The 25,274-nt window shown below is 42.9% G+C and overlaps 1 protein-coding gene across 2 annotated transcripts in view; it reads left to right on the top strand.

Moving 5' to 3' along the window:
• Window positions 1–24,794, top strand: part of magi3a (membrane associated guanylate kinase, WW and PDZ domain containing 3a) — a 173,586-nt gene extending 148,792 nt beyond the window's left edge. For both annotated transcript variants that reach the window (XM_080733751.1, XM_080733752.1), the window contains exons 10-21: window positions 706–1,311; window positions 4,752–4,783; window positions 6,211–6,478; window positions 7,010–7,104; window positions 7,843–8,035; window positions 10,506–10,721; window positions 12,824–13,009; window positions 13,541–13,634; window positions 17,411–17,480; window positions 18,548–18,685; window positions 19,701–19,839; window positions 21,767–24,794. In XM_080733751.1, coding sequence (XP_080589877.1) covers window positions 706–1,311; window positions 4,752–4,783; window positions 6,211–6,478; window positions 7,010–7,104; window positions 7,843–8,035; window positions 10,506–10,721; window positions 12,824–13,009; window positions 13,541–13,634; window positions 17,411–17,480; window positions 18,548–18,685; window positions 19,701–19,839; window positions 21,767–22,767 — 3,038 coding nt within the window. In that variant the 3' untranslated portion in view covers window positions 22,768–24,794. The remainder of the gene's footprint in view (window positions 1–705; window positions 1,312–4,751; window positions 4,784–6,210; window positions 6,479–7,009; window positions 7,105–7,842; window positions 8,036–10,505; window positions 10,722–12,823; window positions 13,010–13,540; window positions 13,635–17,410; window positions 17,481–18,547; window positions 18,686–19,700; window positions 19,840–21,766) is intronic.
• The last annotated feature ends 480 nt before the right edge of the window (window positions 24,795–25,274 follow it).

Here is a 25,274-nt window from a genome sequence, read left to right as displayed (position 1 = left end):
TTTCCGATCCATTAAATCCTGAGAGGCTGAGGGAGATTCACTGAATAAGTACACCCCCTCTCTTGTTCAGAGACACTTCGACACATACAGTAGACCAGGCAAGAAGAAGTTCAAACTGGTGATCTTCAGACTCCAAGATTAAACCTTAAAGCCACTGTTTCTCAATGCTGGTCTAGGGACCACCAGGCATCCAAATGGACCCTTATGGTTGCATAACTCTGAGAGAGAACAAATGGAACTTAAAACCATTTGATATAATTTGTACACTGCACACTCTCAGAGTTAAATACACACTCAGGATTTTACATGGGACAGTAGATTAGGGGCCGAGGGATACAGTTCTTCATCAAATGCATATCAAACGTGTAAGGCGTCCTTGAAATGGAAAATCGTTCCAATCAATCGTTGTTGGGTACACTCGGGTGGAAACCTTGTATCTCCAAGTTTCAAATTTGTACGTTCTTTCGCAAAGTAAAGCCCTGCTTCGTCATACAAGGCCGTCGCCCAAATTAGTGAAAACAGCAGATCTACAAGCACACAACGCCTCGCGGTGCGAGGCGTTGTGCGCTTGTAGATCGGCTGTTTTCACTAGTTTGAATCTTTTTTAAATGATACATGCAAAACGAACGGTTTTGGACTGACAAGGTTTTCACCCGACAACGACGCAATGCGTTAACTACAAACCTGACTGCTCGCTCCTCTCAGGTGACGTGATCGTGGACATCAACGGGAGCTGTGTGCTGGGGAAGACGCATGCCGACGTGGTGCAGATGTTCCAGTCCATCCCGGTCAACCAGTACGTGGACCTGGTCCTCTGTCGGGGCTACCCGCTGCCCGAGGACACCGGCAGCAGCGACGACGCCTCGGCAGAGGCCGGCAACTCCAAGGAGGCGTCCCCGTCCCCCTCCAACCCCCGGGACCACCACTGCACCGACGGGGGGACCCTCTCCAGGCAGGTGGCAGCGGTGCCGGCCATGATGACCAACGGAGGGCGCCATCATCATCACCACCATCATCCTCACCCCCACGCCCCGGAGGCCCCCGAGCCCATGACTCTGCTGCAGCCGGAGCTGGTGGGCGTGCCGCTGGTGAAGGGGCCCGGAGGGTTCGGCTTCGCCATCGCCGACTGCCCGCTGGGCCAGAAGGTGAAGATGATCCTGGACGCCCAGTGGTGCCGCGGCCTGCTGAAGGGCGACGTCATCAAGGAGATCAACAGGCAGAACGTGCAGACGCTCAGCCACTCCCAGGTGGTGGACATCCTCAAGGACCTGTCGGTCGGCAGCGAGGTCAACGTGCTGGTGCTCCGAGGAGGTGAGCCATTTGTGTGGTAGAAGCTTTTTTTTCCTCATTTTTTATATTAATCACTTGAACCCTAGTGTCCATATTTGGAGAACTTTAGCCAAATATAGCAGATCTACAAGCTCATAAGCTTGTGAGCTTGTAGATCGGCTATTTCCGGCAAAGAGTTTTGGTGTAAAGGGGAAAAAAGCAGACTAGTACAGACTAAGTACAGAGTGAAAGGTCAAGTTTATTAAGTATTGACAGTTCAAGTGGTTGAATATAAGACACAAAATGACATCAATCCAAAATACACTGATGAGTGTGCCGTCAAACAATGAAACTATATGGGTTGTGGGGGTCCCTGCTTCATCTCTCTCTCGACCAAGGGGTCCTTGGCCTGAAAACGTTGAAGACCCGAGATGGATAAAAGCTCAAATGACATCAGGTGGGCCAACGACAGTGCCATGTCCTCACGAGAGTGTCGCTCATAGTAAATATGCTGGTTGCAGTTACTCTACATCTCTGGTGTTACTTCTAGGTGAAACATTTTCTAAATATTCACATTTTCAAAGCATATCTCACAGCGTGCAACGAACTGAGCTTGTATTTTGTTGTACAACCAACTACAGTATAGGACTTAACTTCTTTGGTGCCATATGTAAAGTGGGACCTCTTATATTGCCGTTTCGCCACCAAAGGTTTAAAAAAAGAGTGTGCACGCTGGTGTACGAATTTGTGCACTGATGATGCACTATGCATGTACACGCTTTTCACAGCTTTCAAACCAAAGAATCCGCTTGGAAATCCGTTCAGGCATTCAGGAGATAGCACTGCAGCCCTTATGTTTTCTTCAAATGTAAACAAACATGGCTGTCATGTTTGAAAGATGGGGTTGGTATGGGGGTTAAACATGCAATTTCGCGATCGCGATCATGCCTAGTACATTGTTGGAGGTCCAAATATTTTTTTTGAAAAAAGATTTAAAAAAATAATAATAATAATAATAAAAAAGAAAAGTAGATTTTATTATAGAAGTCGATTTTTTGGCAGGGTATGAGTTAAGTGGTAACTGGTTAATGAGTTGACTGAGAACAAGAGACCGCAGCATTGTCCTTTTAACCATAGTTGGATTTTTAGGTACATCATTAAGCAGTGGAGGTGTGACGAGATGTAATCACGTACTGAGCAGTTGAATGGCCGGCCTGACCAGCATGTTTAAATACTCTGCTGTGCTGTGATGATATGCATCCTCTGGCCCCTCGGGCCCCCAGCCAGCTTGCCCTTGCTTGGCCACGCTAACCCACCCCAATAAAGCAATTTCATGCTCTGGCCCACACTAACTCTCTGCCACCCCCAGTGCACCTTCCCAAACAGCAGGGCAGGCACACATGGCCATGGCCATCTCCGCTGAGGGCAGCCTAACGAGAAAGATGGTGGTTTGGCCCACCTGCTGCGTGGATGGACACAGTGTCCTACGGAGCATAAGAGACAGATATGCGCGGATGAGTGAATTAATCCATCCGATGGACGACGGCAGGCTGGGGGGGCGGGGGGACACACTGTGATCACAGCCTTTCTGTCACATTCAAAGACGAGGTCTGTGTTACTGGTTGGCCAGGATTGTTCCATTTTGTCCTACACTGCAGTGCAGTAGCCTAGATTCAGGAGATCCAGGGTTGCACCCACGTATCAGGTGTTCTCTGGCGGGCTCTACTCTGAGCTCCAGGGGCTTGTCCTGGACGCGTGCTGCTGCTGGTAGCCCTCCCTGCTGTGGATGTGTGCGCTGTCCTTGCATGCGTGTGTGTGTGTGTGTGTATGTGTGTGTGTGTGTGTGTGTGTGTGTGTGTGTGTGTGTGTGTGTGTGTGTGTGTGTGTGTGTGTGTGTGTGTGTGTGTGTGTGTGTGTGTGTGTGTGTGTGTGTGTGTGTGTGTGTGTGTGTGTGTGTGTGTGAGAGAGAGAGCGAGAGAGAGGGAGCAGTGGAATGTTAAATTGTCCTCGTTAACAATCTTACTCACATTATGGGTATTTTGCTCCTGCTATAAATATTAATCAGTGTATTGGATGAGTTGTATGAATGAAATGGGATGGAATCATTTTTCATCCATTGCTAGGCTGAACATTAAATGAAGCAGAGTGGAGATCACATCCTTCCAGGTTGAACACAAACACTTCTGATGGGCTACCCGCAGGATTAAGTTGGGCTTCCCTGTTCGCCAGCGGCTAAAGCTCACCTTCAATGATGGCAGTGAAGAGAAATGATCTCTTGTGCTGTTTTGTAAGTCAGTACCCTAAGGGATATGTACTGTAGAGGCACCGACTCCCCATGGTGCAATAAGGTTAGGATTTGTCAAGTGGGAGCTTTCACCAGCTCATGTTTTATAACTGTACTCAAAAGACATGCAGTAGAAGCAACGTGTTCTTTCATACAGTAGTACCTCTGCCAGCAGAATGATCGTACATTGTCTCTGGAACTGAGGATATGTGTCAATGAACAACCTTGCAGGTATTGTTAACACCAAATATGGGACAGGGTTTCGGTAAAGCCTAAAGAATGGCATATTTGTGGGTGCCCATGGCAAAATATGTCTTCTCCTGTTGTGGCATAATGAGCCATACTGCTGCTGGAGTACACTGCCACCTACTGACTGAGTTATGTCACAACATGACTAGAGTTGGATAGGGTTAAAGAAATTCCAAGTACTGCAAAAGTGTGCGTGCATGCTTCTGTGTGTGATTGTAACATACTTCATATAATTTGATGTCTCTCTCTATATATATCTTTTCTGTCTAGAACTAGAGTGGGCAGAGAGATATTGTGAAGTTATTAGAGAATTATTGATTTATTTCATATATATGGGTCCTACATGGAGCTTTTGGACAGCAGCCAATTTGATCCCAGTTTGAAACCAGAGGAGAGACACTGTTGTACCGTCTCAGCCTAATACTTTATATTTAATCTGTAATAAAAGTTGTTCCAATTAAAGAAGTTGTTCCAAAGCCCGGGGCTCAAAGGCTCAGCAAGAGCTGTTTCCTGCCGGCTGTCAGAAATAAATTAAAAATAAATGATTTAAATTATGTTGGCCCTGGAACTGTAATCATTTCTGTGCAGATTGTTCTAACCGATATTGCACAATACAAATAAGTATATGGTTATGCCTTATTGCACATTCTATATACCAGACACTAAGCTTATTGCTGCAATAGGACTCCTCATGCGGCATTCTTTTTATCTATCCTTTTCTTATTACTATTAGTAAATTAATTCATCCTCATTATTATTGTTGTTATGTTAGCACAGTATTACAGACCTTAGCATAATCACTTTTCACTGCGTGTACCTTTAACGAGTAGTGAAAGATAAACATTGAATCTTGAATTAAATGTCTACTTTCTAATGTATTTATTTATTATTATTATTATTATTATTATTATTCATTCATCTCTTTATTTCTCTCTCTCTCCCTCTCTAGGCCAGACCTCTCCTGTGAAATCACTGAAGCCGGTGAGTTGTTGGAAATTCTTCTAATTGCTCTTACAAATTCACAACTTTAGAGACCATATCTCAGTGCAGTCCACCGTCTTCCAAAGGAGCCCAGCCCAGTTAACTGTAAGATGTTCTTCAAGCCTACGCTGAAGCAGGGATATGCAGAGGATAAGACTACTCCTGAATAATTTAACAGAATGCTACAACTTTTCTTCGGTTACCCGCGAGCACCAGGAAGCCTGATGTGCACAGAGGCAGTTACATTATTCAGCACATTAGCGAGAATGACTGGTATATCTGGAGCTGACTGTGGGGTAAATGTCCTGGTTCCTGGCAAACGGTAACTTAACATCCTCCTGTGTTGAGTGTCTAAGATGTTAGGATGTTCTACAGTTGGTTCCCAGCAGTTCTCCTTAAGGCCTGCCTCTTTAAAAGGCGATAGATGAGCTGAAACAGCAATAGGACTCTGTACTTTAGCCTTCTCAAGTAAACGTCCAACTTACAGTACATCACACAGGTACTTGCATTACAACGAATTCACTTCAGCAGCGGTACTCCACTTCCGTGTTCTGAGAAAGTGACAAGGTTCATGTATTGCCTATGGTGAGGATCGACTGTCACTTTCTACACTGCAGCAGGAGACAGAGACAGCAAAAAGTGGAGCAGCAAAGTAGAGAAAAATTCATCTTTGAAGACAAAGCTGCAGCCAAGCAGATGTGGGCTGTGGTTTGAAATAGGCGTGGATAAGCCATTAAAAAACTAATTCTAAAATTCAAACTAAAATAAATCACTGCAACTGCTAGTGTGAATTCCGTGTTACAATATTATTGTTAGAAATGAATGCCGGCCGGGCCCAGCAGTTTTGGCTCAGCTGTCACTCTTCTGAATGTAACATAGCTTTTGTTTCCCATGCGTATGTCAGGGTTCCCACGGTCATGAAATTCCTGGAAATTATACAAATATTTTTCAGGTACTGGAAAAGTTTTGGAATTGATCAAGGGTCCTGGAAGGTCCTGGAAAAAATATCTATGCATTGTCTTTGGTTATTGATTTTGTTAATACCTCTGAAATTACAAATTAAACATGGGCCAAATTGTCAAATATATAGAGGCAGAAATTGTGAAAATAGCCGATCTACATTGTGAGCATGTAGATCGGCTATTTTCACAATAGAACCGTGTTATACAAAATTCCTCAACTCTTAGTGCTCGTCAGGGTGCCAGGTCCCCATTTAAAACATGATTATTTCGGGGGTCACGGCCTGAAAAGGTTGAGAACCACTGGCATACACTACCTTGCATTGCGCATAGGAGTAAGCGACCTGTTATTGAGCTGAATTATTGTTATATAGTCCTGGAAATTGGGTTAAATATTCTGGAAAACCTATGGAAAAGTTTTGGAAATCATTTGTTAAAAATTTGTGGGAACCCTGGTATGTGTTTCAGTGCACGGCCCCCTCGTCCCAAGCCGCGTCCCATCAGCAGATGCCCCAGCAGATGCCCCACCCAGTGGCCCAGCCAGCCGGCCAGCCTGTGCCTCAGCAGCAGCAGCCACGGCAGGAGCTGAGTACCAGCAGCACGGAGACCCTGAGCCCCCCAGAGTACCACCCTCAGCCCCTGCCTTTTCATTCCAACACACTGCTGCGCTCGTCCTCTCCCAAACCTGACGCCTCCGAACTCTACCTCAAGTCCAGGGCCCTGTTGGACAGCAAGCGTAGGTTCAATACAAAAAACACGCCACTGAATCGGCTCTCACGTTTATTTGGTTCACACAACCTCCCCAAAATGCCTTATCGTTACTGTCGGGTGGATTATACTGTCAGAAATGGTTATGCTTTCCAGGAAATGGAAAAAAGAGCCTGTGTTCCATTGGATCTAATTTTGTTATTATTTAGTCTTAAGGTCTTATTATTACTTTTCATTGGTTTAACCATTTTCACTTTCCAGAATTGTCAAAAGTAGCAAAAATAGCTGATCTACAATTTGTATGTAAAAATGGAGATACAAGGTTTCTACCCGGCAGTAATCTTTATTTAACAATATACTGTAATGCTTCTATTTATTATTCATTTAAAGTCACTTTTTTTGGTGAATGTCTGGAATCTGAAAATAATATATTTGCAGCGACATACTAGAAGTACCTATTTTTTGGCCTTCAAAATTATGAATAATCTCAGTTGAGTAGTTTTGACCTCCAGGCCTAATATTCCTTTAATCCTTATTTAAATTCTGATTCCTTCTCCAGCCCCCAACACCAAGGACCTGGACGTGTTCATTAAGAGGAACCAGGAGTCAGGCTTTGGTTTCAGGGTCCTTGGAGGCGAAGGACCGGATCAGCCGGTAAGCTTGGTAGTACACTGATGCCTAATTTATATGCAGTTGTATGACAGTGTTTCGACTCCCATGGTAAAAATAGCTGATCCAAAAGCTCACACAACGTGTCGTGAGTCTGAGCACAATAAATACAGCTGAGCAGAATTGGAGTGTGATTGTATTCCACGTCTGATCACTTCTGTTATTTTCATTATTGCGACCATCACAAATTACTATGAAAACCTCCACCAGCTGTCTGTCAGTCAGTCCATCAGTCAGTCCCTCCGTCTGTCTGTTACGTCACACTTATGGCCCTACTCTTATCTACGGCACCGTTGCCCCTATCCATGCCAAACTTTGCACACACACTCCTTGGCTGGCAAACCACAACATCTGCCAACATCTTTTAGCACCACCATGAGGTTGCTAAGACAATTTGTGCATACATGCGACCTGACGGTCGCTTATCTCCCGATTAGGGAATCTTACTGGTCTGAATTCCTGTAACTGTTGGATTCTCTGGGGGACAGGGTATGGTCCAAAAAAAGCCAACTGCAAAAAGGAAAGCAAACGTGCACACATGTCACAACCTTATGTGAAAGTTCACAAATGAAAAGTAGGGAATGATAAAAGAATAAAACTGACAGGGGAGCTAAAAGGAAAGAAATATATAGAATTGACAGTTATCTACGTTATTGGTAATGTTTATTCTTGTCTTAGCTATGGTGGGCTGCAATAAAAGCCGTTACCCCTTGGTTTCTGCAGGTGTACATCGGAGCCATCGTTCCCCTCGGTGCCGCTGAGAAGGACGGCCGTCTGCGAGCAGGGGATGAGCTGCTCTGTATAGACGGCGTGCCGGTCAAGGGAAAATCCCACAAACAAGTTCTGGATCTGATGACCAATGCTGCCCGCAACGGTCAGGTCATGCTCACGGTCCGCAGGAAACTGACACACACAGGTGGGTCTGATCCAGGCGGATTAACTCAAAATATTTACAGTACCGTATATTTATTCCCTGAGGCCTTTACAGCTGCATTCCGTAAGATGTACAGTATGTCCTACACTAACACAGGATTCCATACAGGGATGACATTTCTACTGCTGAGCTAAGTTGGGAAGCCTGCTAGGAAGGGGAGCTGTCGCGTTTGGAGATTCATACAATACCTCTTGTCAGTAGTGTTCTTCTCAATCTCAAGCACATCATTATCGAAATGTCTTAGTAGGAAGAGTAGAGAGACCACCTCTCTCTCTCACCACTGCATATGTGTTGTATTGTAATAACATACACTACCATATTACAGATTGGTTCAAATAACATTTTATCTACAAAAAAGTTTCTGTATTGTGGCTTTAAACACCAAGCCACGCTTCTAAACACCAAGCCACGCAGAAATTCTGATCTCGAATTTCCTAGATCAGGACGCTACTGGAAGGCCTGTAAGAAAGGCTCTGATGTTGGATTTTCACTCTGATCCCTTACATTTGGGCTAAGTCTTAACAAAGGAATGATTAGAGGGGTTTTCTGCTGACTTTTAGTTGCTTATTTCGCAGGTCTAGGCATTTCTGTGTTGTAAAGCCCCAGCTTTTGACATTTGACAGTGAGACTTTTATGAACAGTTCCCTGCTTACACAGCAAAATCCTGAGTGTTAATATTATTGTATATATCTTTATCCTGACATTTCCCTTTTTTTGTACATCTAGATGTTTGTTATAGGTAGACCGTCTGCCCAAAAATATTGGATTTTTGGGAGATGCTTATACTGTACATGTACAGTATGTGCAATGTAAATGTTAGTGTGGTATACTGTGCTAACAATGTCCACACTATATAATACTAGAAAACCTGTGCTCAGTAGAGGGCCAATCTCTACCAGGAGGCATGCCTTACCTACGCCTGTCTGTCTGTCTGTCTGTCTGTCTGTCTGTCTGTCTGTCTGTCTGTCTGTCTGTCTGTCTGTCTGTCTGTCTGTCTGTCTGAAAAGGCACTGGGCAATGGGGGGAAGGGATATATTAAAGGACTGTCATTACATCATTTTGGTGCGACCAGAGTGACAGGCTGTATGGAGAGACTAATCTTTGGACAGTGAAAACATTGGAAAGTAGTGTGGTATGTTGTCTTCATCACCAGGACAAACATAGCATTACAATGTTATAGTCTAAAGGTCAACTCATAGTCCAGACTCCGCTGGGGTAGGAGCTGAATAAATACAATAGCAGACCTTTTGGTTCTATTGGGAAAATAGCAGATCTACATGCTCACAACGCCTCACAACAACTTTAATTTATGTTGGTTTGTTCACCGTTGAGTGAGAAAACAACATTGCACATTAAGTTGATCATCTGGGGACCCCCAGAATAATTTGGGGACCCCACCACTGCACTACAGTACTAAAGTACATGTACTTAGTTACTGTCCACCACATATACTATACATGCATGGCTCGGCATGACACTGTTTCACAAATTGTCATAACACTGTGTACTGTCACAGTGGAAACCTGTGTCAGCTGTTCTGTCTTCACACTTGGCAAATGTAATGATAATAAATAGGACCAGACAGAGCCATCTTTATAAACTCTTATAAGCTTAAATATATATTCATAATTTTCTACATAGATTATCAACTACAATGCAAGTTTGACAAGTTGGCATTTCAATCTAGAACCTTGGCTTGTGCTGGTGTATTGCTGCATAACTGCATCTGGAGGGACAGGAGCATGGTAATTGGCCAGACTGGGTTGGCTTTGGTTTCGACAAATGTCACTGGGTGATTACAGTACATGTTGAGGCAAAAAAAGAAAGATGTTGGGAGTAAACATAGATTGTTAGCTGAGTGTTTGTCTAGTGAAGCTGATTGGAGTTGAGATAGACCAGCCAGCGGTGTTGATTTACATCTCAAACGAGGAGGGGAAAAAAATAATTCAGAATTTTCTATTTCAGCAGCACAGACCCCGGCTAAACACAGCCTTGTTTACAGCCACAAATAGTACAAGCATTTTATGAAATGAACCCTGGATTTGATATATCGTAAACAACCTTCCTGATCATGTTGCAGAACTGAGGTGTTTTTGCTTTTTTTTCAAAGCTGCACTTTGAATGAAGTGATTCTCAGACGCGACAAAACTAATAACACAACATGGATTTTTATTGTGGAAGATCAGCTCGATTCCACAATAACAAACTGACAAAGATCACCAATATACGGTAGATCAAATATACCTCAAATTTCACAAACAAAAATGAATGAATCTAGCTTTGAGCAAGTGGTATTTTTAGGAGTGCTTGTTGTAGAATCTCAACGATGCCAGACAAATGACAAATGGTGTCATTCCCACTGATGGTACCATAGTTGTCTGCAAACGCAAATGATGTATTCAATATTCCAATATTCCCATGTTCATCCTGTGTTGTCATACTGTATTATCAGATTCCAGTGGAGAGCAGGAGGGCAGTCAGCAGCCCCCACAGGTGGCTTCTGTCCTGGTCAATGGTTCTCCAAAGGCGCTTCGCATCGAGGGGCCCAGCACCAGCCAGCCTGCCCAGCCCTGTCGGACGGAGTGCTTCGATGTCACCCTGCAGCGGAAAGAAAATGAGGGCTTCGGCTTTGTCATCCTCACATCCAAGAACAAGCCACCAGCTGGTGGTAAGATATAAAGACACAAAATTTAACTCCCATTTTTAACCCATTTTGTTGCAAAAAAAGAATCACCTTAAAGGGCCACTTCACCTCTGGTACAACCAGATCTTATTTTATTGTTGTTTGGGACATCGATCGAATACAAAAAATAACTCAGGATTGTGTTGAGTGTGTCCCAAACAACAATAAAATAAGATCTAGTTGTCCCAGAGGTGAAGTGGCCCTTTAAATAAGGTGATGAGACATTCAGGGCCCTTTCTTACACCATGTCATTGTGCATTTTTTATTTAATTTAATTGAACATTTTACATATAAGCAGGTTTACAGAAAGTTTGTCATTGTCTTACACATAACAGTAAAATATGTCCATTTTCCACTTTGTCTCATGTATCCACTGTAGCACCTCCACATGCTCCTAGGGTACATGTACTGTACCTCCATTTGAGAAATGCTGCTTTAGCACATATAAACCTTTTCATACACAACTTGGCTCTTAGAACAGAAATAACAAGATCGGCAAGATTGGGAAAGGTAAAGCTACAGTACATGAAAGAGCTTCTCATGTTAACTGAATGCAGCTCAGACGTACACAACCAGTCATGAAGCAAAAGTTGACGAAAGTTATTATATAATCAGGTTGCACTTGTCGTTTTCTTTAGCATTACAAAGAATAATACATTTCATCAACGTTCAGGCTATTATAGCTACAAAGCGTCTATATATTATTAGGATATACTGTACGAAAGTCACACAGACTCACACACAATCATCTGTGTCAGTGTTATGAGTGCAGCAGAGACAACAGCCCCTTCTCAATTCGAGGGTTGGAAACTACAGAGTGCAGGTTTCAATCATAACAGAGCCTATTTAAAAATATGCCTCAGCGTTGACCTTTCACTCTGTACTTAGTCTGCTCTTTTTCCCCTCTACTCTAAAGCTCTTTGCCGAAAATAGCCGTAGTAACTCTGAGGACCTCCTAGGGGTCCCGGACCCCCTGTTGAAGACCCCTATTATAAAGTGCAAATCTACAGGAGCGAGGGACCATTGCAATGTGGTGAGAATTCATAGCAACGGTGTGTATCGTGCCAGGATAAGCATACACACCGGGGGCGCGTAGTGCTGTTCCGAGGTCCCGTTCGGAACAGCCCTCGGACTATCAAGATTTTCCTGTGGCAATATTTTTAAATAGGTTCTGTCATGGTGAATTGACCACACATATAACGTTCATACAACTAAATACTATCCTAAAATATCTTAACTGCTTTAGTGCCTATCCCGAACTAGTTCGGGATGATTTGGACCGTCCTGGGTGCCTATCCCGAACTAGTTCTATTTTTTTATTTTATTTTTTTCGAGCCGGGCCGCCGGCCGTCATCTGTTTACACGGCCCACGAGAGCGTAGCGCCGCCGATATTTACCATCCACTCCAATGCAATCCAGGATCTTTAGAGCTCATTTTCTCTGTTCCATGCATATCCATGAGGTGTGCAAGGTTTAATCATGGCTAAATCGCCGAAAATAGGGCTTCTAAAATGCTTGGTAGCCAATTGCTAACTTCAAGCTAACTTCATCCTGTCCCTGTTGATGACACAAAGGAAAGTGTTCAGGCTTGTAATGGCTGCGCAGGGCTTGTGCTGTTACAGCGCTTGTGGATGGGTGTTTTCTATGGCCACTGGGCGCCCTCTAGTGGTGAAAAGGTGGCATTGAAAGCGTTAAAAGTAAAATCTATGCCACAAAAAAGTTTGAGAGCGATTAAGAAAGTAAAGAATCCAGCGGTGATAACAACAATTGTTGCCGTTCGGCTGCATTCGTTTCCACTCGGAAGCCTTCGTTGTTGCTGATGACGCCAATAAATTAGCATTTTCTTGCAGTGACTAGGCAGAGAAAGAAGACTAGCAGACTAGCCAAAAAGGATGCCTAATACACAGTACTGGGCACCCCGAGCGCACTGGCCAATACAAACTAATACGTGAGTGCGCCTCTGGTAGCCACGGTGGGCATTTTCGAACGCACCTTTGGTGACTAGATTTGGTCTCTTCATAGAATCAGGTATGAAACCTGATTAAAACTAAGGAGGTTTGTAATTTGTTTTTTGTTTTCTGCACCAGTTATCCCACACAAGATTGGCAGGATCATCGAGGGCAGTCCTACGGACCGTACGGGTCAGATGAAGGTGGGAGACCGCATCTCTGCAGTCAACGGCCAGTCCATTATGGAGCTGTCTCATAACGACATAGTCCAGCTCATCAAAGAGGCTGGCACCTCTGTCACTCTCACCGTGGTGCCTGAAGATGGTACGTTGATGCATGGGAACGCTCCAGTCATGTTGACTTCCAGAATGTTGTAGGAGTAAGACAATGAAGTTTATAGTATGGGTGAAATAGTTAATCCAAATAATCTCATAATCGACCATCTAATAAAATAATTGATTAATAATGGATCACTATTTTGGGAATGTTACCATAGGCAAAGGTTAATACAAATGTTAAGGTGAACATAGTGGATCTAGGGGCTTATAGCTCCACAATTGCCCCTATTATTCATGACACCATTGTATGATGAAGTACAAAATAACTTATTATAAAGTATAAAAAATAAGTGGTTCAACAAGAAGAAAACAATCGATAGTTGCAGCTCTAGTGTCTCGAATAGATAAAGCTCCACATCACGTCATTGTGTTAGGATGAAAAAATCAATGAAGCCAATTGGATGCTGTACTGTGGTAATCCCATTGTGGATTGCAAGACAGCGGTGCTCCTGTGTTTTCTCCTTGATGTTTGGACATCCTCTGAATGTTTGGTGTGTGTTGTGTTGTGTTTGGACAGAGGCTGGTTCTCCATCCGCAACCAGTTCAGCCAAGCAGAGCCCGACCTCACAACACAGAGCTGTTGGCCAGCAGCCTGCCAGCCATCCAGACAGGTAGAGGGGCTATGCTCATGCACGCTCATGCACACTCATGCACACACACGCACGCACGCACACACCAACATGGGCCACATAATGGATGTAAACTCACCGGTATATAGCCGTACCTCCTGTTTATCAGACTGAAAGTGAGTTGAGTGGACACCGCTGAGTCACTGAGCCATAAATTATCCCCGGTCCTGGGGTCTGGTTTATGCAACACTTTGCCTCGATACGACGAGGGGTGGAAGAACCACTCCATTTTCTTTACTAAAGTAAAAGTAGCAATACCACAATGTAGAAATGATAGATAGATAGAAATGATGTTACAAAGTAAAAGCCCTGTATTAAACATTTGACTTGAGTTAAAGTACAGAAGTATTGGAATCAAAACAGAAAAGAAAATTGCTGATCTACAAGCTCATAAAATGCGCTGTGAGCTTGTAGATCAGCTATTTTCAAATACTGTAGCCAAAATAGGGTTTAAGTGGTTAATGTATGATTGTATTCATAATATAAATGTACAAAGTAACTAGTAACTAAACCTGTCAGATAAGTGTAGTGAAGTAAATAGTGAAGGCACAATAGCTGCCTCTGAGATGTAGTATATTAGAAGTAAGTAAAGTCAAAGCACCTAAAAAAAAGTACAGTACTTGAGTACATGTATTTACATGTTACTTTCCACCACTTCTCGTTAGGACTCTGCTCTCCTCACTCTCCCTGTTATGCAGAAAACATAGAGAAAATCTCTCCTGCAGCCCCGCAGAGAGGAGAGAGAGAGAGCTACGGACTTCACTTTCCGCTTTGATCTTCCTCTTTAAGCGAGATTACCTGTGTCAGACTTTTAACCTAATTTATGCGCCGTCGCTCAGAAAATAGCAGACCAACAAGCTCACGTATGAATCAAATACTCGAAAATGTACTATGTTGCTGCAGATACAAATCACCCCCTTAAGTACTTCCTTTCTCATCTGGTTTGTCTCTCTCATTCAACATGCATGCACCTCATTCTTCTTTAGTTTTCTGATTATATTTTATTCTATGATAGTATTTAATCATCTTCTGTTTTATTTAAGGCACTTTGGGGACTTTGTTTTGCTATATAAACAAAGTATTATTGTTATTATATATAATCCTCAACACGTGGTGTAAGTCAACCCAGGCCAGGTAGGTCAATGCTGTCATCTTGACTGCATGATGAAGTACAGTACGTCAACTCCTCTCAGCACCAGGGCTGCTAAGGAAGCCCAGGCTCTTTTGATAGTGTGGCGATGCAGCTAAATTCTCACAAAGGCCTTGTAATGAGCTCTGTGAAGCATTAAAGTATGCCCCAGCGGTCTGCCAGTGAACCGGAAAGGCAACGCGGTGCTTTGAAGGATTTACGGCGGCCTGCTCACACTGTATAATGAGAGCAATGAGACACAGCCCTGCATGTTGTAATGAAGCCTGTTCCATTGGAGGCAGCGTAATGGGCAGGGACATGAAGGCTGTCGTGTGAAGCGTCACTTGACAGAAATAACGTATTACGTTAAGGGTGCACCGTGCAACAGTTAATTGTACTAATTGATTTCATCGATTGTAAAAATGAGAATGTTATGCACTATATGAGCTTGTAAATGATCATCTATTTTTGGTATAGGGCTTGTGTTAATCAGACCGATGGTTTTAGTTGATTTTTGTGTTTTTGTATAAAAAAGACAAAGACATAAAAAGACAAGAAATCATGCTTCAAGATTATTTGATGAACTGAAAAGGTTATGAACTTGAAAATAATTTATAATAATAAACGTTGCAACCGTACTTACTATGTTGAGGTACATGCATTGGTGGACAGAAGTCCATGTTTTTTGTGCTGAAAGAACTTAATGTCCCTGTCTTTTTCTAAGATGTTCAATTACCCCGTTTTAATGGTAAGAAAGTTAATGCCCCCTTTTTGACAAAATATGAATGGTTCCAGTTTCTGAGGCAAAATGTAAGTCCATTCATAGAGCTGGAGGAAGTCATTAGTCAGTCATTATGGATAGCCAGTGGCATTTAGCAAGTATATTACTTTTTCAGAATGTCATATCTGGAACAACCCAATCTTCTTACGGACCATAATCTCAAAGACCAACCCCTCCTTTTTTCAATGGAGAAAGTATTGTTAAAGCCCCTTTTAAGGTACCTTTTGATATCTTTTTTTGTATACCTTCTATAAACAAATCCCTAAGGTCTCGTACACACAGCAAGATATTTGCTCCGATTATGCTGTCGCTGACCATTTCTGTACATTAGGTACATTAGGTACCGAGGCGAGGACCACCAGGGGTCCAAACCCTTACAGGCCTGTAGCTAGTCTTACTGTATCATTCAAGACACCACATTGCAACGGTCCCTCGCTCCTGTAGATTTGCACTTTATAATAGGGGTCTTCAACAGGGGGTCCTCAGAGTTACTACGGCTATTTTCGGCAAAGAGCTTTGGAGTAGAGGGGAAAAAGTACAGAGTGAAAGTTTTTTACATATTGACGGTTCAAGTGGTTAAATATCTGAAAACACAAATTGACATGATTCCAAAATACACTGACAATTGTGCTGTCTAACAATGAAACTATATGAAATCTATGATAAGGTGGTGGGGGTCACTGCTTCATCTCTCTCTCAAGGGGTCCTTGGCCTGAAAACATTGATTACATAACATTCGATTACAGTCTCACCCAGTGAGACTGCTCCTTATCCAGGCCTCAGTCATCTCACACTACACACTACTGTAACTCCCTCTTTACTGGCCTCCTGGCGTGCTCACTTCAGCCCCTCCTAATGATCCATGCCTGGTCTTCAGCCTGCCAAAATCTTCAAATGTCTTCCCCTTTTTATGCACCCCTCATTGGCTCCCATTTGCTGCCTGTATGGAGTACAAACCACACACGGCATCCCGATACCTTCAAGGACTGATGCAACCCTCCAACTTCTCCTGCTCACTTAGGGTAGATCAGCTAACCCAGGAATGCTGACTGAGCCCTCCCTAAAACACACTGGACAAACTAAACTGGATAAACCCATTGCAGTCAGAAGTGCAGATTCTCTGCTAATTTTCTGCCGTAATCTGAAGCTCTGACCTCTTCGGACTCCACCTCACACCTCACCTCGCATCTTTTTCGATAGATTGCTTGTTAATAATGTGATTTAGATAACATGTTGTTTTTAGACAGATGCTAGGCTCATTGTTTATCTAGTATACTCATTTCTTTGATGCACTACATTGCTATTTATGTGATTATTAATGTGGTTGGCCCTGTAGGGCAACCAGACTATTGTACTTGTCGGACTTTATTCCATCTTCCATTGTCTCCTAAGTAAACAACTTTTTGCCCCGCTACTCCTCCCACAGTTTTGATGGCACGCACTTGGGCCATATGTCAAATCGACCGGCTTCATCAGGACATGCATGCGTGCATTTTGCTAAGAGATACATTATATAGTTTAATTTATATGAATTAAATTTGTGTCACGGCAACCACACTTGCAATTTCCAATTGCATCTTACTCTAGATAAGAGTATCTGCTAAATGCATAAATTGTAACTTTGTGTGTACAAATGGAACCACAAATGGATAATTTGGTTCCATTTTGTACACTCTCAGAGTTAAATTAACACTGAGGATTTTTACAGTGTAGATCGGGGATCTGTGGCCCCCCTACTGGGGGTCCTTAAAATTAAAGGTGTCTGCTATATATATTTTTTGTATTGGTTTCTACTGTTGCTTATGCTGCAATGTGTGATCATTGTATTGTGTCTGTATGTTGGGGCAGGAATGGTGAGTCGGATGATAAGAAGGAGGGTGTCGGCTGGCCAGCAATTATCACCTCGGGCCCAAAACAGGTGATGAGAAATGCTACTTGTTCTCACAGTTACACTGTACTGTATGTGTGCAAGGCGGAATCTTTTCTTAGATTCAATAGATTGAATGCATTGTTGCTTAAAAATTGTGTTAAATAATAACTTTTTAATGAGACTGTTTCTCCAGATCTTTAGTAAGCAGAAAATACATTTTCAGGCTGGGACAACAACAATGTCATCCAATCAAAAGAGATGACTCATACAGCAAGGGCCTACAACAAGGGGACCGGGACCCCTAGGGGGTCCCCAAAGTTACTACAAGGGGTCCACCAAATCTTTGTGTGATAGAAAGAAAGAAAAAAAATCTCCTTTTTAGCCAGATTCTTAACCAGATTCTGAGAACTTTAGCCAAAAATAGCAGATCGGCTATTTTCGGCAAAGAGGTTTGGTGTAGAGGGGAAGAAGTATTGACAGTTCAAGTGGTTAAATATCCGAAAACACAAATTGACCTGAATCCAAAATACACTGATGATTGTGCTGCCAAACAATGAAACTATGGAATCTATGAAAAGGTTGTGGGGGTCCGTGCTTCATCTCTCTCTCAACTAAGGGGTCCTTGGCCTGAAAACGTTGAAGACCTCATGTCATACGTAACAGGATACAGGAGGATTAAATGAAATTGGACGTGATGAAACAAAAGAACGAGAAGACAGATTGTAACTGGAACACTATACATGTTCAGCTGATAATGATCTTTGTGGAGTTCTCTCTCCTGATTGGATAACATTCTGTATTCTGACCTGAAAAATGTGTTTTCTGTTTACCAAAGAGCTGGAGAGATGGGGAAGACTATTGTTACTGAACAAACACTATAGCAATGATCGCTATCAGAATATAGAGTTTCACATTTTTAAACAAAAGCATATCACGTACATCCCCTGTATTGTTATTTGTTTGTCCTGTTCTTCCTTTTTTTGAGACAGCAGCTGACATCAACAAACTCCTGACGTGTGTAAAAGGTCCCCAACCTTTCTAGAAATGTGTTGGCGATGACAAGTTTGAATGTGCCGTGTTATTATAACTCGATATGGTCGTCTCTGTGTTGACAGGGCTGTTTTGTGGTGGAGCTGGAGCGCAGCCAGCGCGGCTTTGGGTTCAGTCTGAGGGGCGGGAAGGAGTATAACATGGGCCTGTTCATCCTACGACTAGCCGAGGAGGGACCTGCCCTCAAAGATGGCAGGATACATGTAAGTCATCTGCTGTTCCAGTGGTATCTGTACTTTACTTGAGTATTTTTATTTTAAATACTTATTATTTTCACTCATTTCAAAGACTGATTTGAACTTTTGACTTGTGTTTAATCCATTTTGGCGCCTTTTTTTGAGGGGGGGGGGTGGCTTTTCTGCCTTTATTTACAATTCACCGTTTGTCAGCCTTCTGATTGGTCCCTGAGACTCCCTGACTGGCCAACCAGAAAAAATCATTCACTTTTGCTACCGGGGGTGAAGTTATGCAGTGGGACAAAGTCCTTTTCGTTCTTAAAACATGTATTTTCGGGGGAAAACCCCTGTTTTGCAATGTAGCTACTGTACTTTTTTGTTCCTTTTTTATTAATATCAATTAGATGTTTTTCTTTTGGTACTTTAAATAGCAATAACGAGGCTATGAAAAATCTTTTTTCCCCATTTACTTCCATTATAAAAATAGTCTGCCCTGGCTTTTTTGTCCCACCTAGTAACCAGAGCAAAATGGGGCGGGATTTGACAAAGAGTGGATTAAAAGTGGAGGAAACAGGGGAGAGAAAGACATGCATTTAATTGGCGATACTGTACTTAACCGTTGCCAATAAAGTATTCTATTTTAGATCTGCTGTTTCATTATTATTGATATTTGTTTTTCACAATTCTGCAAAATAAAGCATTGATATAAAAACTAAAATGTACTTTCTAATTTTTGCTTTTGCAAAGTTTGTAAATGTTTTATAACCATGTACTCCTGGAGACCTAGTTTTTATAATATCAAGATTTTGGGCTTGGGCTTTTTTTGTGATTCACCATACAGCGAGGTACATTAGTTAACCCTGAGAGTGCAATGGATCTGTAAGGGTCCTTGTGTTAACTTAACTCTGGGGCGGCAGTGGTTCAGGGAAGCGGGTGTTTCCTGATTCGATTCCCAGATTGTGTCGAAAGAGAAATGGTGTTTCTTGTATTAATTGGTAATTGCATGTACTGCACTTAAATACTTGTTTCTTCCATGTCGCAGGTCGGAGATCAGATCGTGGAGATCAATGGCGAGGCCACCCAGGGCATCACGCACACACGGGCCATCGAACTGATCCAAGCAGGGGGCACCAAAGTTCACCTGCTGCTCCGACCCGGCCTGGGCTTGGTCCCCGACCACAGTGAGTGAACACTTTAGAGCGACCTGCATGCATGCATGCACGCACACGCACACACATTGTACTGATAGCATTGCAATTGGACACACAGTATAGAAGTTTAACACCGTAGACTATTTTAGCACACAGATGTAGAAGCTTTGGTATGAATATGCTTGATTACAAGGTGCTGAGTTTCTTTATTCTCATGCATGTTCTGCATGCCTCTGCTGCTCTCTTTCTGTCTCTCCCTCTCACTGCCATGCTTTTAGTCTTGCCTTCCCAGCACTGCTCTCTATTTCTGTTTCTTTATTTTTCCTTCTATAGGTCTGAACTCTTCCTCCACCCTGTGCTTCTACATGAAACCAGAGCATCACTAAAGGCCTCACTGCTTTTCTTGGTCTGTCCCTAATAACCTTGGTAAACCTTGTCCTACTTTTTGCCTTTGTCCTCTCCTGTTTAAAGTGATTCAGCTCCTGACTCCATCCCAAATAAGTCCCTAATTAAGTCCTGGCGTCATGGCCTTGGCATATCATCACAGAACTGGTAGTGGAGGGCTGAAACAAAGCAGTGACTCCTAGGAGCATAAACAGACTTGCATGAGTGCTGGAAGCCTTTCGAGGCCCAGCAGGTTTTTTCTTTAGATTATTAGTAAACCCACCCTGTCACTGAGCACACGCCTCATCCTGAGGCAACAACAATAAAGATTGAGCCCTTGGCGAAAATTCCCTTTACTAGATATTGATCAGAGAGTGACAAATGGTACATGGATACGCGTGTGCATTCACTGGCCTCAAGTCTCCAAACCCAAGATTAATTTTTAATGAATCTTTCTATGAGTTGTTCCTCATAGAAATAGAGAAGCTCATTTCAGCACTACTATTTCCATCACCCTTCACTCTCTTTCTCAGATTTTCTGCTGCATTTTTCTGCTCTTAATCACGGCCGTGCAATTCTTATTAGCACTGGGAAATTGAAATGTCACTGCTGGGTGAAAATGTACGGTAGTTTCGATTGAGTCTGAATGACATTATGGACGATATTTCTTTCCAATATCAGAATGTTATAGTGTTAGATTTGAGATTGATATAATTTATCATATATGAATATCCCTCATAGAGATACAGTAAGACCTCCAGATTTATTGGCAACCTTTATGAAAGCAGGTGAAAAAATCGATATGCATGTTTATTTTATTTTATTGTAAAATAGCAACCTTTATTTATGTCAAGTTAGTTAACACAATAACCAAAAAGAACATATTGTCAGATTTAACATCGACAGTATTTAACTAGTTAAACCCTGTTCTTGAATGGAGACCCCCAGGGGTCTATACTAGGCCCCTTCGTTTTATCCAACTCAAGAAAAATAACCGATCTACAAGATCACAACATGTATGCAACGTGATGTGTTGTGAGCTTTAGATCTGCTATTTTCGCTGAATGTTTGCTACCAGAATAGCGACTTTTGTGGTTTCAAAATAATAGATTTTCACAGTTATTGGCATCCCTAGTTTTAGCAGGCAACGATAGGAGTCTTTTCTTAGTCATGTTTTAGCTGGCATGCTTTTTGTGTGGTCTTGGACCATTCTGTGATACATAAGATACATAAATAATTACTTTAGGTTTCTGTTTGTGTTTAGATGGTTTTATATTTTGGGGTGTGTTGAGTAGTTTGACAAATGTTTGTCAACACGCTTATCAATTTTTATAACCTAGTGAAACAAGACGTGATGTGAGACCCCAATACAGCCCTCAATAACCAAGACATAATAAACATTATTTTGTTACAAGTGAAGTTTCATTTAGGATCAATTTAAGGGTGCCAATAATTTCCAAAACTGTTAATTAGACAAACAGTCAACATTTGAATACTGATATTGAATACTTACTTAGAAGTGCTGTGTAATGGTTTCTTTCTCTTTATTACTCTCCCAACACCTGTTTTGCAGGTTCAAAGGACAAAGTAACCATCCCGACCTCGAGCTTTCCCAGACTCTCTGCATCTGACGAGCAGTCATCTCCGGCCTCACCATCCTCCGTCTCCCTCTCTGCCTCTGAGCTGTCTCCGTCCTCCCCCAACACCACTGCCCCTGATGAGTCCCCCGGTGCCGGCCAGGAGCATGCGAGCCAGGCCACCCGGGCAAGAGGACAGCACTCTCATCAGCACCCTAAGCATCCCACCAGCCCCGACACCCAGGACAGAAAAGCCCTCCACAAAAAGAGCGATTCCAGCCTGTCCCACAAAGACAAGCCTGCCAGTCCTAAGAGAGCAGCTGACGGGCGGCCTGATCAGGCCGAGCGATCCCAGAGCCCCAGGAAGACAGACAGAGGCCACAGTGGATCCCTGGAGGACATGAGCAAGGAGAGAAGGCCCCATGGACAGAGAGACCACTCCTCTAGCCCCAAGAAGAGCTCCAAGAGGCAACAAGACCCCACTACGGCTAAGAGCCAGGATGAGCCTCAGAGCCCCCGGCGCCCAGGGGGCCAACAGCCCAGTGCCGCCCCTAGTGAAGGGAGAGACTGGAGTCTGAAGGAGAATGACGTGGCCCACTGGCAGGAAAGGGGGACCCTAGAGAGAGGAGACGCAACCAGGGGAACCAATGAACGGCGCAAGAGAGACAAAGGGGCCGAACGAGAGGCGGAGCCCCAGAGACCCCAATCCCAAACTCACCAGGTGAGGGCGGGGTCCGACACGGACCATGCTACCCTGAGCCGGAGTGGCAGGAGAGAGAAAGAGAAAGATGGAGAGGACGGGAAAGAGGGAAGGTATGGCGGATCAAGCGAAGAGGTAAATAAAAGGGACCCTAGGGGCTCCAGCAGTAGCATCCAGGACCCAGGCTGCAATGGGGTCTCCAGCAGTAAGAAGGCTCCCATCACCCCCGGACCATGGAAAGTACCCAGCTCTGCCAAAATCCAGTCCCAGGCTGAAGCGGCACCTGAGAGGAACTGATATGCACCCAGGATTCCTCTGGTCCATTATGGAATGGAATGGAAGCCTCAGAAGCAAGGACATGGAATGAAACAATGAATTACCTTTTGAGACTTCAAGATGAATAACATCACTGTGTAACCCGGCTACATTTGCTTCGCATCGTTTATCAGAGACTTTCTTTCCACCCTCTGCCTCAGTCGGTTTGCACCGGGCTGTTTGTCGGATCCAACAAGCATATTTGTACATGCATCCGTGTGTGTGTGTGTATGTGTGTGTGTGTGTGTGTGTGTGTGTGTGTCTGTCTGTCTGTCTGTCTGTCTGCTTCCATAGAGGGTGGGTTTGGGTCTGTGATTTTGGACAGGGCAGTGAAGTGCCTTGTCCTCATTGTGCCAATCAGAGACTCCGGCTTTAAATGAAGGTGCATGGTATCACTCTCACTGTGAGACTCTTTGTAGGCGATGACACAAACATTTCTCACCATCCCTCTCTCTGCTTGCTTCAATGAAGGATCCTGTGTTTTTGTTGTCAGTCTGAAAGTTTAAAAGCTGTCTATATCCACATGTCTGAGGAGATGAGGTTATGGTGACCACCCCCCTAAATCAGTGCTTCTCAAAGAGTTCTCAAAGAGTTCCTTGAGGGGGATCCAAGGGGTCCCCAGAATCAGATACATTTAATTTTGAATTTAAAAATGTGGGATATTTTGGAAACACTTTAACAACTTATATGGGGGTCCCTGGCACAAAATATGTTTAGATGGGAGTCCAAAAACATATTAATTCGGGGATCCCTGAACCCGAGCTGTGAACTGTGAGTGTGTGTGTGTTTGCACACATTTAAAGACTCTGAATCATGCTGTTCTCATGGGCTTCGCAGTGGGTGATAGACTACCTTGGAGCATTATACGCACTAATCAGCAGACCAGACACTTGTGGTTAGAGTTATATTGTTTGTTACATGCGTGTTTATAATGAAGTATAATGTAATTTATTGAAATTATATGACCAAGAAATACTTAAAGTATGCATTATCCATACTGACTCATCTTACCCTCCATGTGGTACCAGAATCAATAGAAACAGAATGTGTATGTCTGCATCATCATGTATAACAATGCATTTGCCTCCTATTATACGGTATCATCAAATGTGAATATAACGAACAAATTTCCACTGCTACTGTATTTCTCAACCTAGCATACTTAACCACACTCGCAATGTCATGCAAGTCTTGCAAATGAACGAGCCTGTTATTTTGCTGATGCATAATGTTGCTGTCAGGCAAAAACCTTGTAAATCCACCTGTGTTTCAATGGATCCAATGTATTTACACTGTTTTGCATTATGCACAAATATAATGTAGAGAAACTTCAAAATGGCATATCCACATGCTCACAAGTTACGACGCATCACAATGCGAAATATGTAGATACAGGGTTTCTACCTGACAGCAACGATAAACTATACATTCTATTTCTATCCATCCATGGTCTGTCCACAGTTCCACAAGCCTATTCCATCCGTGTAATGTTGTCTACTGTTAGCAGCTGTGCATCGTAGGTCCTCTGGCTATGTGTGTATGTATACAAACTGAGTGGTAGGCCTATGTGTTTTAGACATCGCTGTAGCTTTGACTGTACCTAATCTGATTTGTACAGTATATTATTATTTAACAAAGTGATCTAACATAAAGGTCTAATTTAGCTGAGTTGGATTATCTAATCTGATTGTATTCAATTAGATCTTTGCCTTGAATTTATTAAAAACAAAAAAACATATTTTACGTATTTTATATGAAGTTACAGTTTTGGCACAATTCATTTTTTTTCTTTCCCACATACTAATATCCAAATCTATTTTGGTCAGAGTTGGTATTTAATCCATGAATACATTTGTGTTGTTTGCCTTTGTTAACCATCACTAAGTCATGTCTGTCACACTTTTAATAATGTAAATAAAACCACTTTTCCAAAGAGTCCTGGTTAGGTTTTCACATGGATAATATGATCACGTCTGGCAGTTCCAACTTCCTACAGTCCATTGGGGGGGGGGGGGGGGGGGGAAGAAGAAGGAAAAAAAAGTAAAGATATTGTAGGTGGTCCTAAATTTATTGAGTTTTAGCAATATTGTATTAAAACAAAATGAAATATGTAGGATATCTAGGATAGATTATTATAACCACAATCAAAAACTGCTGTTCAGGCAAAGTTCATGCAGTTCTAAAGAAAATGTGTGGGGGACTTTCTCAGGAGCGAATGCAACCGGCAGGGGCGCAGGTTAACACTTTACACCAGTCCCACCCATGCACCACCCATCATCACCACCACACCACCACCATCATCACATCTGTTGTCTCTCTGGACCTGGAGTACAGAGACACCTAGTGGTTTATATACAGCATGTCTGCTCATTTGGCAGCTTGACTTAAAGTTGTGGAAATCACTGCTGTAGCCTACTTGTTACTGGTATTACCAGTAAAACCCATAAACATAACATTAATGTATAAATTGCGTTAACCGCTACAACCCT

This window comes from Nannobrachium achirus, assembly GCF_963921795.1.
Source record: "Nannobrachium achirus genome assembly, chromosome: 9".
NCBI lineage: Eukaryota > Metazoa > Chordata > Actinopteri > Myctophiformes > Myctophidae > Nannobrachium > Nannobrachium achirus.
The sequence above is the reverse complement of the archived record's forward strand: the minus strand, read 5'-3'. Positions and strand labels throughout refer to the sequence as shown.